The 21,396-nt window shown below is 37.5% G+C and overlaps 1 protein-coding gene and 1 pseudogene across 1 annotated transcript in view; one reads left to right on the forward strand and one right to left on the reverse strand.

Moving 5' to 3' along the window:
- HEPH (hephaestin) overlaps positions 1–21,396 on the reverse strand; it is a 192,176-nt gene that overhangs the window by 16,964 nt on the left and 153,816 nt on the right. Inside the window, exon 18 of the mRNA XM_075538245.1 lies at positions 17,399–17,538. Coding sequence (XP_075394360.1) covers positions 17,399–17,538 — 140 coding nt within the window. The remainder of the gene's footprint in view (positions 1–17,398; positions 17,539–21,396) is intronic.
- On the forward strand, positions 14,762–15,429 carry LOC142434931 (isoamyl acetate-hydrolyzing esterase 1 homolog pseudogene; annotated as a pseudogene).

A 21,396-nucleotide genomic window follows, 5' to 3' on the forward strand; every position in this document is an offset into this window, starting at 1 on the left:
TTTCCTATGCAAAAGGTGTGTGTATTGACCCAGATAAGAGATAAAATCAGGAAGTTTCTAGAAACCAATGAGAACGAAAATATGATGTACCAAAACCTGTGGGAAACAGCAAAGGCATTTATCAAAGGAAGACTGATAGCAATAAATGCACACATTAAAAAAGAAGAGAGACGTGTGGATGATATACTGACACAAAACTTACACGAATTAGAGCAAAGTCAATATAAAAACCCTACTAATATCATTAGGATAGATATAATAAAAATCAGAGCTGAGCTACAAGAGAGGGAAAACAAGAAAACTATGAAAAAAAAGTAATGCCGCTAAAAGGTGGTTCTTTGAAAGAATTAACAGAATAGATAGACCATTGGAAAACCTAACCAAAGAAAGGAACAAAACGGCATTTGTAAGGATGAGGGAGGAAACAGGGGATATTAAAACGGACCCCAATGAAATAAAAAGGATAATTACACAGTGCTATGAAGGTCTATAATCTAACAATTTCAACAATTTGGAAGTAATGGAAAAATATTTGGAAACACAATCCCTCCCTAGACTATCCAAGATCGATGTCAACAACGTAATCAAGGGATTACCAACAAAATAAATCCCCCAGGCCAGATGGCTTCACAGGAGAATTCTACCAAGCATTCAGGGAAGAACTGAAAGCAATCCTATACAAACTCTTTCAGAACATAGAAAAGGACAGAAAACTCCCAAACTCTTTCTACGATGCGTGTATAACTGTGATACCTAATGAACATTGACGCAAAAATCCTTAAGAAAATTCTGGCCAATAGAATACAAAAGCATATTAAAAAATAATTCACCATGACCAAGTGGGATTCATACCAGGGATGCAGGGATGGTTCAACAAATGACAGACCATCAGCCTTATTCACCACATTGGCAGGAAAAATGATAAGAACCACATGATAATATGGATAGACGTGGAAAAAGTATTCTACAACATTCAACACACATTCATATTTAAGACACTTAAGAAGATAGGAATAGAAGGAAAGTTCCTCAATATTATACAAGCTATATATGAAAAAACCAACAGCTAATATGGTACTTAACGGAGAAAATACTAAAACAATTCCACTGGAAAAGGGGACCAGACAAGGATGCCTCTTGTCCCCACTCATATTTAACATCGGACTGGAGGTCCTAGCTAACAACATAAGACAAAGGAAAGATATTAAAGGTATTCAGCTGCGGAAGGAAGAGGTGAAATTATCATCTTTCGCAGACTCCATGAGTCTATATATTGAAGATCCCTTAGGCTCCACAAGTGGAGTGTTGGAAGCAATAGAGGAATATGGCAGAATAGCAGGATACAACATCAACAAACAAAAGTTGATTGGACAGGCTACACAACAGGCAAGATGACAGAAGAGATAATTAAAAAGGTAGTACCCTTTACAATAGCCAAGCACAAATTGAAATACCTAGGGATATACCTGCCCCCCAAAAAAACAAAACGAAAGATTTGTATGAGGAAAATTATAAAATCTACTTCAAGAAATCAAGCGTGACCTCAACAAATGGAAGAATATTCCATATTTGTGGATTGGTAGACTGAATATAGTAAAGATGTCAGTTCTGCCCAAGGAACTACATAAGTTCAATCCTATCCCGATATAAAACCACCTTCCTTCTTCAAAGAATTGGAAAAACTGATTACCAACTTCATATGGAAGGGGAAGAAGCCCAGAATTAGCAGAGAACTCCTCAAGAAGAAGGACAAGTGGGAGGGCTTGCTCTACTAGATTTTAGCACGTACTGTATGGCCACAGTAGTCAAAACAGTGCGGTACAGGAGTAATGACAGATATTCAGACCAATGGAAAAGAGCTGAAGACCCAGAAAAAAAAACGTCAGCATACAGGCAACTGATCTTTGATATAGACCCCCCAAATATTAAATGGGAGGCAGATGCCATCTTCAATAAATGGTGCTGGAAAAAATGGATATCTACTTACAGAAAAATGAAGCAAGACCCTGACCTCACTTCATGCACTAGTATAAACTCAAGCTGGATCACAGACCTTGAGATAAAACCCCAAACAATTAGGGCCATTAATGAGGGAAGTGGAACAAACCTGAGAACATTGGCACAGGGAATATATAGGCTATTAGAAATAGGGAAGTATACAAATACAGAGGAGTCACAAATAGACAAGTGGAATATACTGAAGATAAGATACCTGTGTACATCAAAAGAATTCACCAAGAGAGTAATAAGAAAGTCCACAGACTGGAAAACATCTTTAGAAACGACACATCAGACAAAGGCCTTATTACTAAAATCTACAATACTTTGCAAGCTTACAATAAGAGAGAAAGTAATTGACCATGAGGAGGTGGGCAAAGGATCTGAACAGACGTTTCACAGAATCAGAAATCCTAAGGGCCAGTAAACACATGAGAAAATGTTCCCGATCATTAGCCATAAGATAAATGCAAATCAAAATAACTATGAGATACCACCTAACACCCTCATACAAACACTCCAGGGGTGAGGTCCAGGTAGTATGGCAGGGGACAGACCAAATCCAGCATTACATATGGTAGCCAACTAAAAAGGGGGTGGAAGGAGGAAAGGGGAAAAAAAAGGATGTGTGATGGGGGAATAGAGCGCTGACCCACCCAAGGGGAGGGTATTGTTTGTGTCTCCACAGGGAAAGAGGGACCAGACTTAAAGCCAGTGCCAGATATATGCATGCAGGGTGCCGGAAAGGAGTGGGGAGACAGAGGAGGGGTCTGAGGGTTGGCCCCCATACCAGCTACGTGGACAACTTCCCCTCACCCCAGAAGAATTTACTTGAGAGGACAGAACTGAAGCTGCATCTAGGGGAGAGGGGCATGTCTGATCAGAGCAAATGGGAGCAAATGAAGGGGGAGGAATAGAGAGTGTAGCACATCCTGGCCCATAAGGCCTGGAGGATGATATCCGTGCTCTTAACAGGCAAGGGACAGAGTGGACAATATGGCTGACCGCACTGCGAGACATGCTTTGTCCCTTGATGGCCCAGGGCCCTAAGGGGAACAACACTGGAGACTCAGTGTCGGGACTGGCCCAGACTGACCCTGTGACACTGAGGCAAACTCCTAAAAGCGCTCAGCAGAGCAAACGTGGGCGCAGAGCATGGAGACCCAAAGGGAGTAAAAAGACAGACTCGGGGGCCAAAGCATGGTACCCCATTGTTCCAAACTGAAGGACATGCCTAGAGATAAAAAATCAGACCCTGATCTTTTAAAATTTTTTAATTTTAATTAATTAATTCCTTTATTGGTAATTGATTTCCTTTTTTGTTGTCACCACTGTGTTCTCCCTCATCGCATATCTGGCTATGGCTTGATTTTTGGTGTGTATTATTGTCTCTACAGATCTTTCTAGATAAGATAAACTGGATGAATAGTCTGGAGGAGAAAACAACGGAACCAATGGTTATGGGGGGACACAGGAGAGGGGGAGGTGGGGGTAAGAGGGTGGTACTGACAAACCCAGGGACAGGGGAGAAACAAGTGATCCAAAGTAAGTGGCAACGAGGGTGTGAGAGGCTTGGTAGGGATTCAGCCAGGTCAAGGTAACCGAGAGAAATTACTGAAACGCAAATGAAGGCTGAGCATGATAGAGGGAAAAGTGGAAAGTAAAAGGAAATAGAGGAAAGAACTAGGTGCCAAAGGGTATTTATAGAGGTCTAAAGACTGGAATGTATATATGTAAATATATTTACATAAGAGTATGAGGAAATAGATCTATGTGCATATATTTAAAAGATTAGTATTAAGGCAGCAGATGGACATTGGACCTCCACTCAAACACTTATTCAATACAAGAACACGTGTTCTATTAAATTGTATTCCCGGATGCACACCTTTCCGACACAATTGCTGAGGAAAAATGTGTGCATAAGCAAATGTGGTGAAGAAAGCTAACGGTGCCCGGCTATCAAAAGATATAGCATCTGGGGTCTTAAAGGCTTGAAGATAAACAAGCGGCCATCTAGCTGAGAAGCATCAAAGCCCACATGGAAGAAGCACAACCGCCTGTGTGACCACGAGCTGTTGAAGAGGTCAGGTATCAAACATCTAAGAACAAAAGACCATATCATTATAAATGTGGGTGAGTGCAGAGTGGAGACTCAAAGCACATTGGTAGTCAAGTGGACATCCTCTTACTGAAGGGTTTTGGGGAGGAGGTGAGCCAGTCAGGGTACAGGGTAATAACGATGAAACATATTACTTTCATCTAGTTGTTATATGCCCCACCACTATCATGATCCCAATTCTACATTATAAATCTGGTTATACCAGAGGTTGTACATTGGTACAGATAACAACTGGAAGCACAGGGAATCCAGGACAGATGACCCCTTCAGAACCAGTGATGAGAGTGGCGATGCCTGGAGGGTGGAGGGAATGTGGGGTGGAACAAGGAAACTGATTACAAGAATCTACGTATGGCGTCCTTCCTGCGGGATGGACAGAAAAGAAGAGGGTGGGGGAAAACTTGGACAGTGTAACATATGACAAAATAATAATAACTTATGAATTGTGAAGGGTTCATGAGGTATGCTGGGAGTGGGGATTGAGGGGAAAATGAAGAGCCGATATTAAGGGCTCAAGTAGAAGGCAAATGTCTTGAGAATGATGATGGCAACAAATGTACATATGAGTTTGACACAATGGATGTATGCAAAGATTGTGATTAGAATTGTACAAGCCTCCAATAAAATGATTTTTTTAAAAAGAAAAGAAACAAGACCTGTGCTAAGAAAACTATAGAACATATTGCAAAAAACTAAGAGACCTACACAATTGGAGGAATATTCTGTGTTCATGGATTAGAAGACTTCATATTGTGAAAATGTCAACACTACCTAATGTACAAATTGAATGCAATCCAGATAAAAATCCCAACATCATTCTTTAAAAAAGGGAAAAGAAGCTCAGGATAAGCAAAGAATTTTTCAAAAAGAAGAACAAAGTAGGTTGTCTTATACTACTTGTCCTCAAAACTTAGTACATAACCACAGTAGTCAAAACAGCCTGGTACTGGTGTAATAATAGATACATAGACCAATGGAACAGGACAAAAATCCAAAAAATACAAGCATTTACCTACAGACAACTAATTTTTGACAAAGGCCCAATAAGCATGCTCCTCTCAATAAATAATGCTGGAAAAACTATATCCATTTGCAAAAGAATAAAACAAGACCCATACATCACCCTATGGTAGTTACATAATCTCATGTCAACTTGAGGATCCTATGAGTAAAAGTGTGGAATCTAATTTGTCAATCAGGTCACAGCCTGAGTATGCCTACTTTGGGGCATGGCCTTTTCATGAGGATTCTGTTGAATGTCCTCTTGCTCTCTGCCTTGGTCTTCCTGTTTATAAGCCATGGGAGACTTGCTGAGACCTGGAAGAGCTTGCTCTCTGCTTCACCTCCCTGTTGATGAGCCACTTCAAGTCACTCTGAAGGCAACCAGAGCCCTGGAGATGTGTCCACCACCACTGGATCTACAAGACTTTGCACCCACCACCCCACAGCCTGTGATATTCCTGCAACCATTGCATGAGATTTCTTGAGTCTTAAGAAGGATTTATGCTCGAGTATTGGACTTATGGACTAACTTCAGACTTATGGAACTGATTTGGACTGGGCTGGGGTGTTTTCTTAATATACAGTTATTCTTTGATATAAAGCTTTGGATTTGTTTCTGTAGTTAACCTGGTCTAACACATACACAAACAAATTCAAGGTAGATCAAAGACTTAAATGTATAACCCACAGCTATCAGGAGCTTCAGAGATAAAATTGGGACAAATCTAAGAGACCTAGTTCAGTGCATAAACTGACTACCAGATATAACAAAGGAAATACACACCATGTCCAGTGACATTCATATACGTGTAAAGCAGTATTTTATATCAATATGTAATTATTTGAGAGAAGACAAGTACATGGCTATTGGTAGAATAAAGGGGAGGACAACTTCCAAATAGAGTAACAAAATGACTAACAATGTTTTTAAGGGCCCTAAGTGGGAGTATCTCTGGCAATGTGCACCTAATAAACCATATTGGCCAGGGTTTCTGTACACACCCTTGGGACCCAGGCCAAGTGCCATAGAACATGGTAGGTGGACCAACAAACATTGTCTTAGTACATCAGTGTCCTACTTGCTGTATTGAGATTCGCATTATTCTCACAGTTCGGTGATTGACTTTGTCAGTGAAAATTATAAAAACATTTGCCTGACAACTAACTCCCATTGTGTGTTTAAATAGCATGTAAGGTTTTATTCTGTACAAGCAAGTAATTCAGGTATTGCAACATGTGGTTAGCCTACACTGATTCAATCTCCTTCTCTCAACAGTGTTTAAAAAATTTAGCCCCACGGGATAATCAATGACATTAATAAAAGAGGAGCCTTATGCACCAGGGAGATGCTTGATAAGATTTGATAACAAATTAACAATGAGGTCTCCAAGCAGAGCCAGAGACAGATTAAAAATATTGATACAGGAATAGATTTTGGGCTCTCAGTTAATTCTAGCTTCAGTTTAAGAACAATTTGTTCTTATGAGATGGCTCTGCTTGATACTCGCCCTTATGAATAAAATTCAGAAGATATGGTTGCTATAGCAAAGTGTGGTGAAGATATTACTTGGTTTCTTGGTGTCCAGCTATCTGATAGAATAGTGCCTGAGGTCTTAAAGGCTTTTTTTTTCTTGCAAAAAAACAAACAAACTACCATCTAAATGAGATGTCAAATAAGTCCACATGGAATAAGCCTATCAACACCTGTGACCTAAGTATTGTACATCTAAAACTGAAGGAGGGAATAGCATCAGAGCTTCAACTGACATTTGTTAAATCTACATGAGAAATAAATTTCTGGTGTTTTCTCTTTAACCATAACTGAGGAATGGAAATAAATTGGTTACCAAGCAGAATATTAGAGAGATGAGTATGGTAGAATAAAAATGACAAACATGAGAAGACAGTTCTGGAGCAAGATGCCGACCAAGCAGCACACATGGCAGGGACGCCAAAGAGACAAAAGAGAGGGTCTGCAGCGAGGGATATCCTACACTTCCAGACCTCAGGATTCTCAGCATAGAGATAAGTAGACACAAATATATTAAAATAAAAGAACAGCAACCTCTGATGATAGACTCCTACTTATCATCAGCCATCAACACTAGCCAGCTGAGAACAGATTCCCAAATCTCCTGACCAAATTTTCCTGGTCCAGGAACTAGCTAGGTTGGCAGAGTGGCTGAGCTGCAAGGGCATAGCTCTACAAAACCAGCAGGGGGCTGTCTCAGTCTAAGTCAAGCAAACTTCAATCTGATACCCTCACAACCCTAACTCCCCAATAACAGGCATAGCACATGTCAGGGGAGCTCCAGTTCCATTTGACAAAATTAATTCCTCTTACCTGATGTACAGTTTTGCATGCCTCACTTCACATCTTAAGACACTGAAAACGCTTAAAAAAACAAACCCCAAACCTTCTTTGGGTAACACTTCAAACATACCAGGGACATTTTAAAATCTATTTGCATAACAAGAAGAAAATTCAACAGCAGTGTTACAAAGCACAGGCATGGAGTTTGGGCCTGAGACAAATATACAAAAATGCTTGACACCATGGATGTATGTATCGATTTGGATCAGAGTGGTATGAGCCCCCAATAAAATGATTTTAAAAACTCTAACTCTCTCTTATATGCATATGAGTTTCTGAGGATTTGTTTCCTTAGCTTACCCAGACTAACACACTACCAGACACTGTACCCAACTGATTAAAAGACCTCTGCTTAACATAATCCTAACTTCCCCCCAAGACAGGGCTAGATCCCAGCAGTTATTTTGTTGGTATTGTTGTTCTATCATCCCTATACTCTCTTTAAAACAAAATTGTGCAGTGTTCTTATAATTCATCCTTAATTAGGACTTGCCCATATGTTAGTACATGGGAGGTCAAGAAAAAATTATTATTTACATTTTTTGCTGCCAGTGTAATCTGTTTGTTTTCCTGTCCCTCAACAAATTATCAATCCTGAAGTTAGCACTCACATCAGAAAAAAGCCCCTGGGCAACACTTAAAGCCAAAATAAACATACTTTCCTGTTTCTTACTCGAGCGTTATTATCCTATTTTTATTTTATCTTGACCTTTACTTACTTAATTTTAATATCTAAACTTTTATTTTATAGACTTTTACAACTGTTTTTGTTTTCTTTCTTTTGTCTTCATCAATTCTCTTCATTTTCATTCTCATAAAACCAACAGCTGACTTTTTCCCTTTCAAATATTATTGTCATTCCTCCTCATTTCAAAATAGGTATTTTTGTTTAATTTCCTTTCTTTTAACCTACCAAATAAAACAACCATATCCCTCCTTTATTTGTTTACCTTGCATTTCTTTCTCCCTCCTCTAAAACTTACTTGTTCCATTTTGGGACTTCCCTCCAACACTTAATCTAGCACTCAACCCCAGATGCTTAATATACATTGTCAACAAGATTGCTCCTGCACCACCTAACAGAGTTAACTACTCCCACATAACCCACCTCCCTAACACCCTGAGTAGCTACATAAAGATGTCAAGAAAATGACAGAAGATAAAATTTTACACACACACACACACACACACACACAAACGAGATAGATAGATAGATAGATAGATAGAGAGAGAGAGAGAGAGAGAGAGAGAGAGAGAGAGAGAGAGAGAGACATGACCTAACATAAATCAGACCTAAATGAAATGCCTGAAATTGACCAGGCTGTGGAATTACCCAAAATAATTTAAATGATTGACAATTGTGACCATACAATAAATGAAGGCTGAGTCTTAGAAGAAAAGTGAAATAATACAAAAGCTATAGAAGAAAAACTCCAAACAGAAACATAAAAGTCAAACACTATAACAGCAGAATTACACAATACTATAAAAGAACAGAAAAGTAGATTTGAAGAAACAAAAACATGAATTAGTGAGCTTGAAAACAATCTACAGATTCCAAACTAAAAGTAGAATAAAGAACAAAAAGTTAAAAGAGACTGACAGAACTTGAGAATAGTGTGGGACCAAATCAATAGGAACAACCAGTGCCATAGAGGGACTCCAGGAAAATAAAAACAACCCCCCAAAATCACACAGAGAATAGTCCAAGAACTCTTGCAAGAAAACTTTCCTCGATGTCTAAAGGAAGAAATATAATATTCAGGAAGTTGAAAGAAACCCAAATAGGAAAGCTACCGAAAGGAAAACTCCCCCTGAATATTGTAGTCAAAATATCTAACATTATTGACAAAGAAAAAATCCTAAGGGAAATGAGAGAAAAAAGAACAATTGCATACAAAGGTTCAGCCATTAGAATAACCTCCCATGTCTCAGCAGAAACTATGCAAGCAAAAAAATAAAAATGGAGAGTCCTATACAGCGTCCTGGAGAAAAACAATGGTAAACCTAGAATCTTGTACCCAGTACAAATGTCACTTAAATATGACGAAGAAATAAAAGTATTCCATGACCAGGAGAAATGACAAGAACTAACAAAACGAGACAAAAACTACAATAAATACTTAATAAAGTACTATGGCCAAACAACACACAAACCTGAAACCAACATCCAGGTCATTTATTCACAAAAAACAACACACACGGAGCAACATCAAAAACGACAAAGATGTAAATAGTGACACAATGGATGGATGTATATATTGTGATTAGAGCTATATGAGACCCCAATAAAATGATTTAAAAATTAATAAAAAGAAAACAATCACATGACAATAACCATACAAAAGGTAAAATTTGTAGGGAAAAACCTAACTAAAGAAACACGAGACCTATACAGAGAAAACTACAGAACATTACTACAAGAAACCAAAAGAGATCTACATAAATGGAAGAATATCCCATACTCATAAATAGACTGACTTAATATTGTGAAAATGTCAATCTATCCAAAACAATCTTCAGGCACAATGCAATCCCAATTTAAATCCCTAATACATAACTTAAAGAATAAATGTAAGAGCCTATTTCAGAGTATACATAGACTCCCAATTACAATGAAGGAAGCACACACAGGGATATGACAGGAACGTGCTAAAATTACATTGCTTATGCACATCAAAAGACTTCAAAATGAGATTAAATGGACAGCTGACAGATTGGGAATATTTTTTCCCAATAACACATCAGAGAAGTGGCTACTTTCTAAAATATACAGAACCCTACAAAAGCTCAATAAGAAAGCAATAAACAACCTTGTTAAGATATGGAAAAATGATATGAACACATAGTTCACTAAAAGGTAAATACAAATGACTAGCAAACACATGAAAAAATGCTCAGGATCACTAACCATCAGGGCGATGCAAATTAAAACCCAAATGAGATACTACTTTACACCCACAATGGTAACCCAAATCAGAAACAGAAAATGCAAATGCTGGAGAGAATATGGAGAGATTGGAATTTGTATAAACTGTTGGTAAACTTTAAATACATACAACCACTATGGAAAACCATATGGTGACACTTAAAGTAATTGGAAATTGAAATCTCATATGATTCAACAGCACCACTATTAGGCATATACCACAAAGAAATAAGACACACAATAAGAGTGGATGTATACTCTCCCATATTCATAGCACCACAGCAAACAATAACAAGAAACTGGAAGCAGCACAAATGCCCAACAGTGGAAGGATTAATGAAGAAATTCTGGAATGTACACATGATGAAATACTATGCATCCCTAAAAAACATTGATGTAAGCTTGAAACACCACGTGACATGGAAGATCCTGAAAACTTTTATGCTGAGTGAAGTTGATCACAAAAGGACAAATAATGTAGGAATCCATTACTATAAGGAGAAACGTCAATTAAACAAATATTAGAGACCAATTCCCAAGCAAAAGGGTACAAAAACTACCTACTGACCATAAACCATACATCACCCCTCCTATGCACACCTCGTAAGAATCACCTTGAAAGAGACGACTTCTCATTGGCTGTGGTCACTCCTTCATGATGGCTGTTACAAATCAACAGTACCCCCCAAGGAATGAGAAGAGAACCTTATTAGAAGATCTAAAGTTAAGACCAGGGAAGGGGAGCATCTACATTTGCATGTGGTGGATAAATGGGGCAAAGAAACCTGACATTGGGATGGGATGCTAAACTATAATTGTAGGGAACTCAAAGGGACAATAAACCCAATTTTATGTTCCTGGCTAAACACTACAAATATGTTTCTACCCAACCCTTGGTGAACCATGCCATGAACTGAGTACTATGACATTATAGGAAATCCCCAAGCGCCACACCAGAAGGACTCAATGTAGAAGCCCCACTGAAATGAACCCTACCTTAAAACTACCTTTACCCTTGGACTTAGGACTGAATTACTCTGATGGGAAAGGAAGCAAAGGATGGGCACCTCCAGACTGTGGAAATGGCAGTCATTGGACCTTGCGTGAGATCGCTTGCTTAGTGGTGTCCAATAAAACGAAACCAAGGACCACCATATATTTAATACCTCAATCATCCTCTCCTTTCATTACTATGACTGGTTTCAATATGATAGGCAATGATCTGTGCTTGTAAAAACTGATAGAAGAAATTTTCCCCTAGCACCAATCTCCATGCTCAATGTAAATTAAGCTCAAACAATTGAGAAGTCAATCTGTAAAAAGCAACAACTCATGTATCATGGCTCAGAGTTGGACTATATTCACATAAAATCCTCATATAAACAGTAACTTAAATTCTATGCCATTGGAAAAATTATTGATGTGATCAATGCAATTGCCTTATACCCCTGGGGGATGATTGACAATGTACTTTTTGTTGCATCAATGTATTTTTTGTTTACTTGATTTTTGTTTGTTTATTTTATTATTGTTATGTTGTTGGTGGTTTTTATTTTTTCTCATAATACAACCTCCAAAGTAAACCAGAATTTCATAACCCATGGTCAAGCAGATGGATTCTGGGCTCCCCATTTTTTCTAACCCCAATACAGGAACCCTTAGTTCTTATAACATAGCCCTGCTTGATATTTGTCCTCATAAAATGATCACTGAAGATAAGGGTACTTCAGCAAAGTGTGGTGGAGACAGCATATGGTGCCCGGCTACCAATTGGAATAGTTTCTGGGGTCTTAAAGGATTGTATTCAATCAAGCAGCCATTTAAATGAGGCGTCAACTAAGTCCACATCAAAGAAGCACATTAGCTAGTGTAGTGCAAAGATGACAATAATTTAATCAAAATATGATAAAGGGAAAAGTGTCAGAACTTAAATTGTGAACACCAATTTTTAGTAGATTATGGAGTACAGTGGGAGCTCAAAATCCATCTGCAGGCTACCCAGTCAGATTAAATTCTGGCAGATCCCTTCTAGTCACAGGCAAGGGACTTAAACAGCTTTACTATCAGACAGATTATTTTAAACTTGACATGGTAAATTGAACCATAATATAATGATACTTGACCAGTTGCCTTCCTCTTGACCTAACCTGAATTTGCTCTAGGCACAAGTATTTCTTGCATGTTCCATAACAGAAAATTCTCTAGCTTTTAAAATATTGATAGTAGTCTTTTCTTTCTTACTCTTTATATATTTTTTATCTGTATATTAGGATATCATTTTCTTGTTGCTGTTTTGTTTTTGCATCTTATTATTTTTGTTGAGTTTCCCAGTTTGTGAAGTTCAGGAAAAGTCAATATATAGAGACAATAACTGTTGCAATGGTTTATTGGGGATGTGAAGGGGGTTGGGGTGTAGAGGGTGAGGGAATTAGGGAGCAAAGTATGAATGTGGGGGGGAGGGAACATTAAAAGTGATTATGATAATGTGTATAAAACTTAAAAAAATTAATTTACCCATGGAAATAGATGATATGTGAAGACTATATCAAGAAAACTACTAAAGACAAAGAAAAGAAAGCAACCTTTACCAATTGTTACCATGGGTGAAGGAGAAAGAATTGTTGCTTAGGGAGCATTGAGTTTATTTTAATGGTAGTGGAATAATTTGGAAAATGACACCACTAATAGTTGTACAACACAAAGAGTATAATCAATGGCAGTGAATTATACATGTAGAGGTTGTTGAATTGGAGAATGTTTTCTTGTGTACAGTTGTGCCACAATTAGAAAAAATAAGTACATGGATAACAATGTGTACAAGAAAGATGAAAATGTTCTAGAATTGAATTTAGTAATAATTGTACAACTCTTCTTGATAAGATTGAAATTGTATGACATGTGGGTGAAGAGCTAATAAAACTTTTTTCAAAAATAAAATGATAAACCTGACTTGAACAGGTAAAATCTTGTCCCTTGATACATTATGTGTTCGATGTGGTGTTCTATATTTTCTCTGTGTGTGTGTGTTTCATATTGGTGTTTTCTCTGATGTATTTTGTCATTGTAGATATCCTTCTTTAATCTTTTAATTTTTTCCCTGTTTTTCTGTACATGAAACCCTGAATTGATGAACCTATAGAGACAATAATTAGATTGAGGGTTAAAGAGGAAGAAAATGTTTTTAAACTGATTGCGGTAGCAATTGTACACTAATACTTGATATGATTGAACTCTGGAATGGTATGATGTCTGGATTATCTCTTAATAAAATGATTTGGAAAAAAGAGAAAATAATATTATTTACAATTAAAAAAAAACAAAACTTACTGCTATGGAGTTTATTCTGACTCATAGTGACCCTATAAGACAGGGTAGATAACAGCCCTTTTGAGTTTCCAAGACTGTAAACCTTTGAGAGAAGAAAACCTGTTCTTTTTCCTGAGAGGCAGCTGGTGACTTCAACCTGCTGACCTTGTGGTTAGCAGTCCACTTCTATCCACTATGCCAAGAGTTGCCGCACTGAAAATGAAATATTTGGTAATAAACCTTCAAATGAAACCAAAGACCTGCACAAAGAATACTGCAGAACACTATTAGAAGTCAATAGGAGACTTACACAAATGGAAGAATATCCTATGTTCATGCATAAGATTAAATTTTGTGAAAATGTCAATAGTAGTCAAAACAATTTAATAATACAACACAATTCTGAGCCAAGACCCAATTATTGTTTAGAGAAATGGGAAACCCAATTACTAATTTCATTTGGAGAAAGAAGAGACCTAAGATGAGCAAAAAACTTAAAAAGAAGTGTAAAGTAGGATATCTCACGATGTAATATCTCAAAACAGCCACAATACTTAAGACATCCCAGTACTGTTACAATAATAGATACATAGACCAATGGAGCAGAATAGAAAGCCAGAAAATAAATCCATCCACCTACAGGCAACTGACTTTTTGACAAAGGGACAACAAAACAAAACCAAAAAAGCATTAAATGGGAAAGAAACAGCCTCTTCTACAAGTGGTACTGGCCAAATTGGATCTCCATCTGCAGATGGAGATACACCTTATCCCATGCACAAAAACAAACTGAGATGGGTCAGAGAACTCAACATAAATCCCAGATTATAGTGATCATCAATGAGAAAATTGGAACAACTCAGGGCATACACTTGCAGGGTATACATTTACTACAAAATATCATAAAGGAAGCATGACAGAAAAAAATAGATGCCTGGGATCTACTAAAAATAAGACACATAGGTAAATCAAAGAATTCATCAAAAGAACAAAAAGATCTGTGCCCTCTGTGCGAACTCAGGCTGTCGTCATGGTTTTCTCTGAGGCGGCCGGCTGTTGGAGCTCCCTGCTTTGGCCTCGGGTGTTGCTCTTTGGAGACTCCATCATCCAGGGTACAATACCAGATGGGTCAAAGTCATTCTCCCTAGAATCATTGGAAAGGGTAGTAGTCTGGACCGCCCAGAAGCAGTTACTGTTTTCTTTGGTGCCAATAACAGTGCTTTAAAAGATGAGAATCCTAAGCAACACATCCCTCTGGAGGAGTAACTGTACAATTTCAAGAGCATGGTGCAGTACCTGAAGTCTGTGGACATACCGGAGAACAGAATGATCCTCATCATCATGCCACCGCCTCTTTGTGAGACAGCGTGGGAAAAGGAGTGCATCCTACAAGGTTGCAAGTTAAATCGCCTAAACTTGGTTACTGGTGAATATGCCAAAGCCTGATTACAAGTAGCTGAAGACTGTGGGACTGATGCACTTGACATGTGGACCCTGATGCAGGAGCACAATCAGGATTTCTCATCCTTCTTATCAGATGGACTACATTTGTCACCAAAGGAGAATAAATTTCTCCTCTCACACCTGTGTTCTCTATTGGAGAAGAAACTTTCTCCCCTGACGTTGCTGATTCCTTACTGACGAGATGTAACAGAAGCAAATCATGAACCAAGTCTGCTCGTAGGTGGGGACCACTAGTTGGTCCCAGAACTGGCTAGTTAGGATGCCAGTCCCCAGGACTGCTGGTGCACAAACAGTCCCTGAGGACCAACCAAAAAACACTTTTCCCTCATGACTCTATATTTGCAACCAATATTAATAAAAGCACTAGGATCCCCCCCCCCCAGGGAAACTTTATACCTGGGGGGAAAAAGAACAAAAAGAGAGCCAACAGATTGGGGGAAACACTTTAGCAGAGACACAATGAACAAGCATTATTTCTAAAATATATAGACTTCTGAAACACCTCAATGAAAACCCCCCAAATAATCCAATGAAGCAGTGGGCCAAAGACCATGAATGGCAGTCCAGGACTACAATATATTGACTATTTTAATTCCCTCCTGGATTAATTATGACATGTATTAATCTGGTTCTGCCTTTATGTATGAATGCTATTGAAAGTTTTGCCCTACCATTAACTCCTATTGTTTTTGTAAATAGTGTCCAGTTCCGTAACAATTTAATGTGTACAAGTTAACAATTCATGTATTGCAGTTCATAGCTGGCCTATACTTGTAAAATTTCCGTTTCTCAACAGTGTTTTAAGTTCCATACAATCGGCTAAATTAGTGACAACATCAATAGAATTACCTTACGTTCCATTGGGGTAGTTCATAATGTTGTCTATCATAAAATAATAATGATGTCTTTAAGGTGAACCACAGAAATATACAAACCATAGATGGATTTGGGGATTACACCTAACTACAGCCCCAATCTAAGAAAAGTTAGTTCTCATGACATGACCCTGCTTGATGTTCACTGTCATGAGGAAGTCACTGAAGATATGGGTGCTACAGCAAATTGTGGTGAAGAAACCAGTTGGTGCTCAGCTATCAGAAAGAATAGGGTCTGGGGTCTTGAAGACTATTTTTAAAACAAGCAGCCACCTAAACTCACATGGACGAAGCACACAAACCTCTGTGACCCAAGGATTGTAAATATTAAAATCCAAGACCAGACAAAGGAACTATATTAGAGCTTAAATTCTGGTACCTAGTTTACAGAAGGTTATGGATGACAGCTAAAACAGACAATCCTTTTGCAGCATCCCCACGTGGAATAAGACTCTGATGAATACCTCCTCACCATTGATTAGAGATGTGAACAGCCTTGGTATCAGTCAGAGCACATTGGAAAGTGAGTTAATTCTGATAAACCTTGTAGTTAGGTTAAAATTGAACACCTTATCATGTGTTCTCCGTTTTGACCCATTTCAATTTGAATGAGTTTAATTGTTTTTCTGCTTTTTCTTGGATTGAGATTTTTCTGTGTTTTATTTGGCTATTGTTTGCGGAGTTGCGGGTAGGTGTATGTTTTTATTTATATGACATCCAGGTAGGAAAATAAATCTGTAGAGATAGTAACTGAATTTTTAGTTTCTTGGGATTATGAAAGGATAAGCTGGGGGAAATAAGGAGCTAATAATAATGATTATATAAATAAAGAAAATGTTTTAAAAATTGACTGTGGTAATGATTGGACAACTCTTTTTAATATGTTTAAACTATTGACTTATATAGCAAGTGAATTATATGTCAATAAAACTGTAAAAAATAGCCTACATTGGTCCTTGTAGCTCAACTGAAGCTCTTGTTATAATGGATTGAGTATTTTCAGAGATTCCACTTGTTCTTGAGATAACAACACATTAAATCTGGAGGTCTTGACTGAGTCGATTATGGCAGTTTCTTCAATCTCTCTCTTTCTCTCATATGTAAATAGTCATTGTTTTCTTCCTTCCATATAAGTGAAAGCTATGGTGTAATGGGAAATAACTGACCTATAAATATAGAGTTAAACTATAATCCACAGCTCAACTTTTCATGTATGGGGCTTGCTCTTTTACATATCCATCACCTCATTCTTTGTTATTCCTTTCCCCCTCAATGGCTATATTCTCCTCTAACCATCTCTGAGGAATTTGGCTCTCTTTTCAACTTACCCTATACAGGAAGCTCTCTGCATGGAAGTGTACAGTATGTAGGTCAATATCTTGGCCTATGGCCAACATATACCAGGCCACATGATCTCCTTGGTACATGGTAAGACCTCTGAGGTTGGCATAGAGCTTTCCATTGATAGCTGTAAAAAAAGAAAAGAAAACTCTTACATATCTTCTTTTGATTATCTATTGCCACTGTCCTGTCATCTCTCATGATAACAATGACCTCCTAACTTAACTTATCTGCCTGTCCCTTTCTAATCTATCTTCCTTGTGTTGGAACACCACTGACAAATGGTATTATCAGATATATCTTCCTAAGCAACAAATATGATCATGTCAGACTGCTGCTTGAAACATTTTAATACCTCCCTCCTGCTCAAAAGATCAGGTTTAGTTAACAAAGTTCTTTAAATATAAGTCCAAACCACCTTTTCATATTCATTTCCCTTCCCAAACATTCCAAACAGTGTGATCACTTTACCATGCTCCATATGTTGCAAGCATGTCATCTCAATCTATACTCATGTTTGTGAGCTTCACTCCCAGAAACCCTGCTTCTGTGTCACCATCTTTACAAAGCCTCGTCAAACATTCTCATTTCCCAAGAAACATTTTCTAATACCCTAGTTACTCTCAATCATTCTCATTTCTTTTGTCCTCCTCTATTTATGAACTCCTCCAGCCCTGTCTCTATCACTCTTGTATTTCACCAAAAGTTTCCTTCTACTTTCAGCTATATTACACTGTGTAGACACTTACATCTCCACTTAAACAATAGGATCTTACTATGTAGGAAATGAACACATATGCACTGTAATATTATCATTTCCTTACTATAATGTAGTATAATATTATTATAAAATTTTCTTCAGAATACCCAGCAGATAACTGAGTCTACAATAAATGTTCAAAACAGTTAGATACAGCCCTGGAATTCAAGTTGATATCAATACATAGGTCTATTACTATTCTTCCTTCAAGGTCACATATTATGCTTCAAAACAATCAAACCATTCACTAGCATGCGTTCATAAAGAAAAGTAATTTCCACTTTGCTCCTCAAGAGGATAAATAAAAAGGAAGTTTTCTAGTCTCTCATTGTAATTATCCCTACCAACTTGTGAATATGAGAAAAAGATAAACATGTTCAACTCAGCCCCTTTTAGATATTTTCTCTCCAAAGTAAAACAAAACAAAACAAAAAAACCACCTCAGGAAGAGGTGTCCCCTCGAAGTAGTTTACAAAGTAGTTTAAGGGTATGTATACCACTAAGCTTAAGGGACTTTCCTTTGCTGTGGTATAATGAAAAATGAAAGCAGCTGTAAATATCCATAAATAATTGGAATATTGATTGTATGGAGCATGAATCTAAGAAAATTGGAAGTTGTCAAAAATGAAATGAACTGCATAAAGATCAATATTCTAGGACTAGTATTTTGGCAGGTGCATTAGTCTGGGTTGACTAGAGAAACAATTTCATAGACACTCATATGTGTATAAGAAAGAGCTTTATATAAAGAGTAATTGTACATTAAGAAAACATCCCAGCCCAGTCCAGGTCAAGTTGATAAGTCTGATATTAACTCATATGTCCAGTACCAATCTATAAAGTCCTCTTCACACTAACAAAACACATGCAATGACACTGAATTCAGGGAGATCACAGACCAGTGGGTGGTACAGTGGATCCAGTGGTGTTGTAAGTATCTTAGTGCTGGCAGGGGTCTCCATGTGGCTCCATTGGCTACAGAGCTCTAGTGTAGCTCCATATGTCTTGTCCGCAGGAATGTCTCACAGGGAGCGAGCATGAATCTCGCCCCTAGCGAGCTGTTTATCACCTCAGTGCTTCCAAAGGAGGTCATAAAGCTGAAACCTGATTGACAGGCTAAACTCCACTCCTTCATTCGTAAGTGTCAAATTGACAACAGATTATGTAACTACTGCAGCAGGAATGAAAAACTTAAGCGGTATGGTGTCCAATCATCAGAAAGAATATATCATAATCTGTCTTGAAGTAAAACACTGTCTATGAAGGAAGGATAATCATATTTCTATAAAATAGCGCAGTGAGTACAACTATTCAAGTTTATGTAATAGCAATTCAGTCAATGATGGTGAATTTTAAGATTTCTACCAAATTCTTAAGTCAGAAGTGGAAATGTATTTCAATTTTAATTGAAATGCACTTCAATTAAAGTGCATTAATAATTACTAACAATTGGACTGTGAAATTTAAAGATAAAAAGGAAGGATCAGTAGTTGAAAATATGACATTGGTGATAGAAATAAAGCTAGAGACCACATGAGCAAATTTCGTAAGATTGAAGATGTATTCATTGCAAATATTTATTTTCAATGACATAAATGGCAACTATAAAAATGGAGCGCATCGGAAGGAATACACAGGAATCAAATTGACAATATGTACATATCTATGCAAGAGACTTTGTAAAGGTGTGATATCATTGACTAAAATAAAACTGGGTTCAATTTCAGAGCAGACAATCAATTGCTTTATAGTCCAGGTTGAAGCTAAAGAAAATGAAACAAGTCCAGGAGAGCAGAACTATGACCTTGAGTATAACCCACTTGAATTTAGAGCTAATACCAAGAAAGGATATAATGCATTTAACTCTAATGATCAAAGATCAGACAAGTTATGAGATAACATCAAGACATCATACATAAAGCAAAAAGTCAACAAAAAAGACGGGAAAAGAAAGAAATGATTAAAGCAAATTTCAGAAGAGACTCTCAAACTTTCTCTTGGAATACAGTAACCAAATAAATGAAAAACATTAATGAAGAGCTGACCAGAAAATGTCAAAGGAAGCTTGAGAAAAAAGAGTGAAGTCTATAATAAAATACTGAAAGACAAGAAGCATGAAAACCAAAGGGATGAGAGCGTGCTTAACATTTTCTCAAGCTGAGAGAAATGAAGAAAACATTCAAACCTCTAGTGATAATATTGAAGGATGCTATGGGCAAGTTTAGAAGATTTGGTGCCAGAGGTTCAGCTTGGATTCAGAAGAGGACATGGAAGAAGGGGTGTCATTGCCGATGTCAAATGGATATTGGATGGAAGCAGAGAATGCCAAAGATTGTGTTTCCTTGACTATGCAAAGGCATTTGACTCTGTGGACCATAACAAACTACTGATAGCTTTGAAAACAATGCAGAACATATTGACTGGCATTTCATCAACTCACAGAAATTTGTTTTTTACCTAGGACGTCAGTGCAGCCTATATTTATTCAATACCCCATTGTCAGGAGAGATCAGTCCCTGGAGAATGAGATCATGCTTGGTAAAGTAGAGGGGTAGCAAAAAAGACAAAGGTCCTCAACAAGATGGATGAACAATGAGATGTCTTCAACAATGGGCTCAAACATAAGAACAATTGTTAAGATGGTGTAGGACTGAGCAGTGTTTTGTTTTGTTGTGCATTAGGTCAGTATGGGTGAGAATTGACTTGATGGTACCTAACAACAACAGCATGGGCAAAATATTGAGCGTTATAAGAAGCATCAAAAGAAGATTGAAAGAATACACAGAGTCACTGATTCAAAAAGAATTGGTCAGTATTCAAACATATCAAGGGGTATCATACGATCAAGAAACAATAGCATTGAAGATAAATTACACACATTGTTGGAAAACAAGGCTCCAGAAATTGATGGAATATCTATTGAAATGTTTCAATAAATTGATACAGAATTGGAAGCACTCAATAGTTTATGCCAAGAAATTTGGAAGACAGCTACCTGCCCAACTGCGTAGAATGTGATGTTACGGATATTGTGTCCCTTCCAAATAAAGGTAACCGAAAAAATGTAGAAATTATCAAACAATATCCGTAACATCACATGTAACTAAAATTTTGCTGAAGACCATTCAACAACAGTTTCAACAGTACATTGATGGGGAGAGCCCAGAAATTCAAACCTGATTTAGAAAACTCAAGAAGGAGAAGTATCATTGTTGATGGCAGATG

This window comes from Tenrec ecaudatus, chromosome X, assembly GCF_050624435.1.
Source record: "Tenrec ecaudatus isolate mTenEca1 chromosome X, mTenEca1.hap1, whole genome shotgun sequence".
Lineage (NCBI taxonomy): Eukaryota > Metazoa > Chordata > Mammalia > Afrosoricida > Tenrecidae > Tenrec > Tenrec ecaudatus.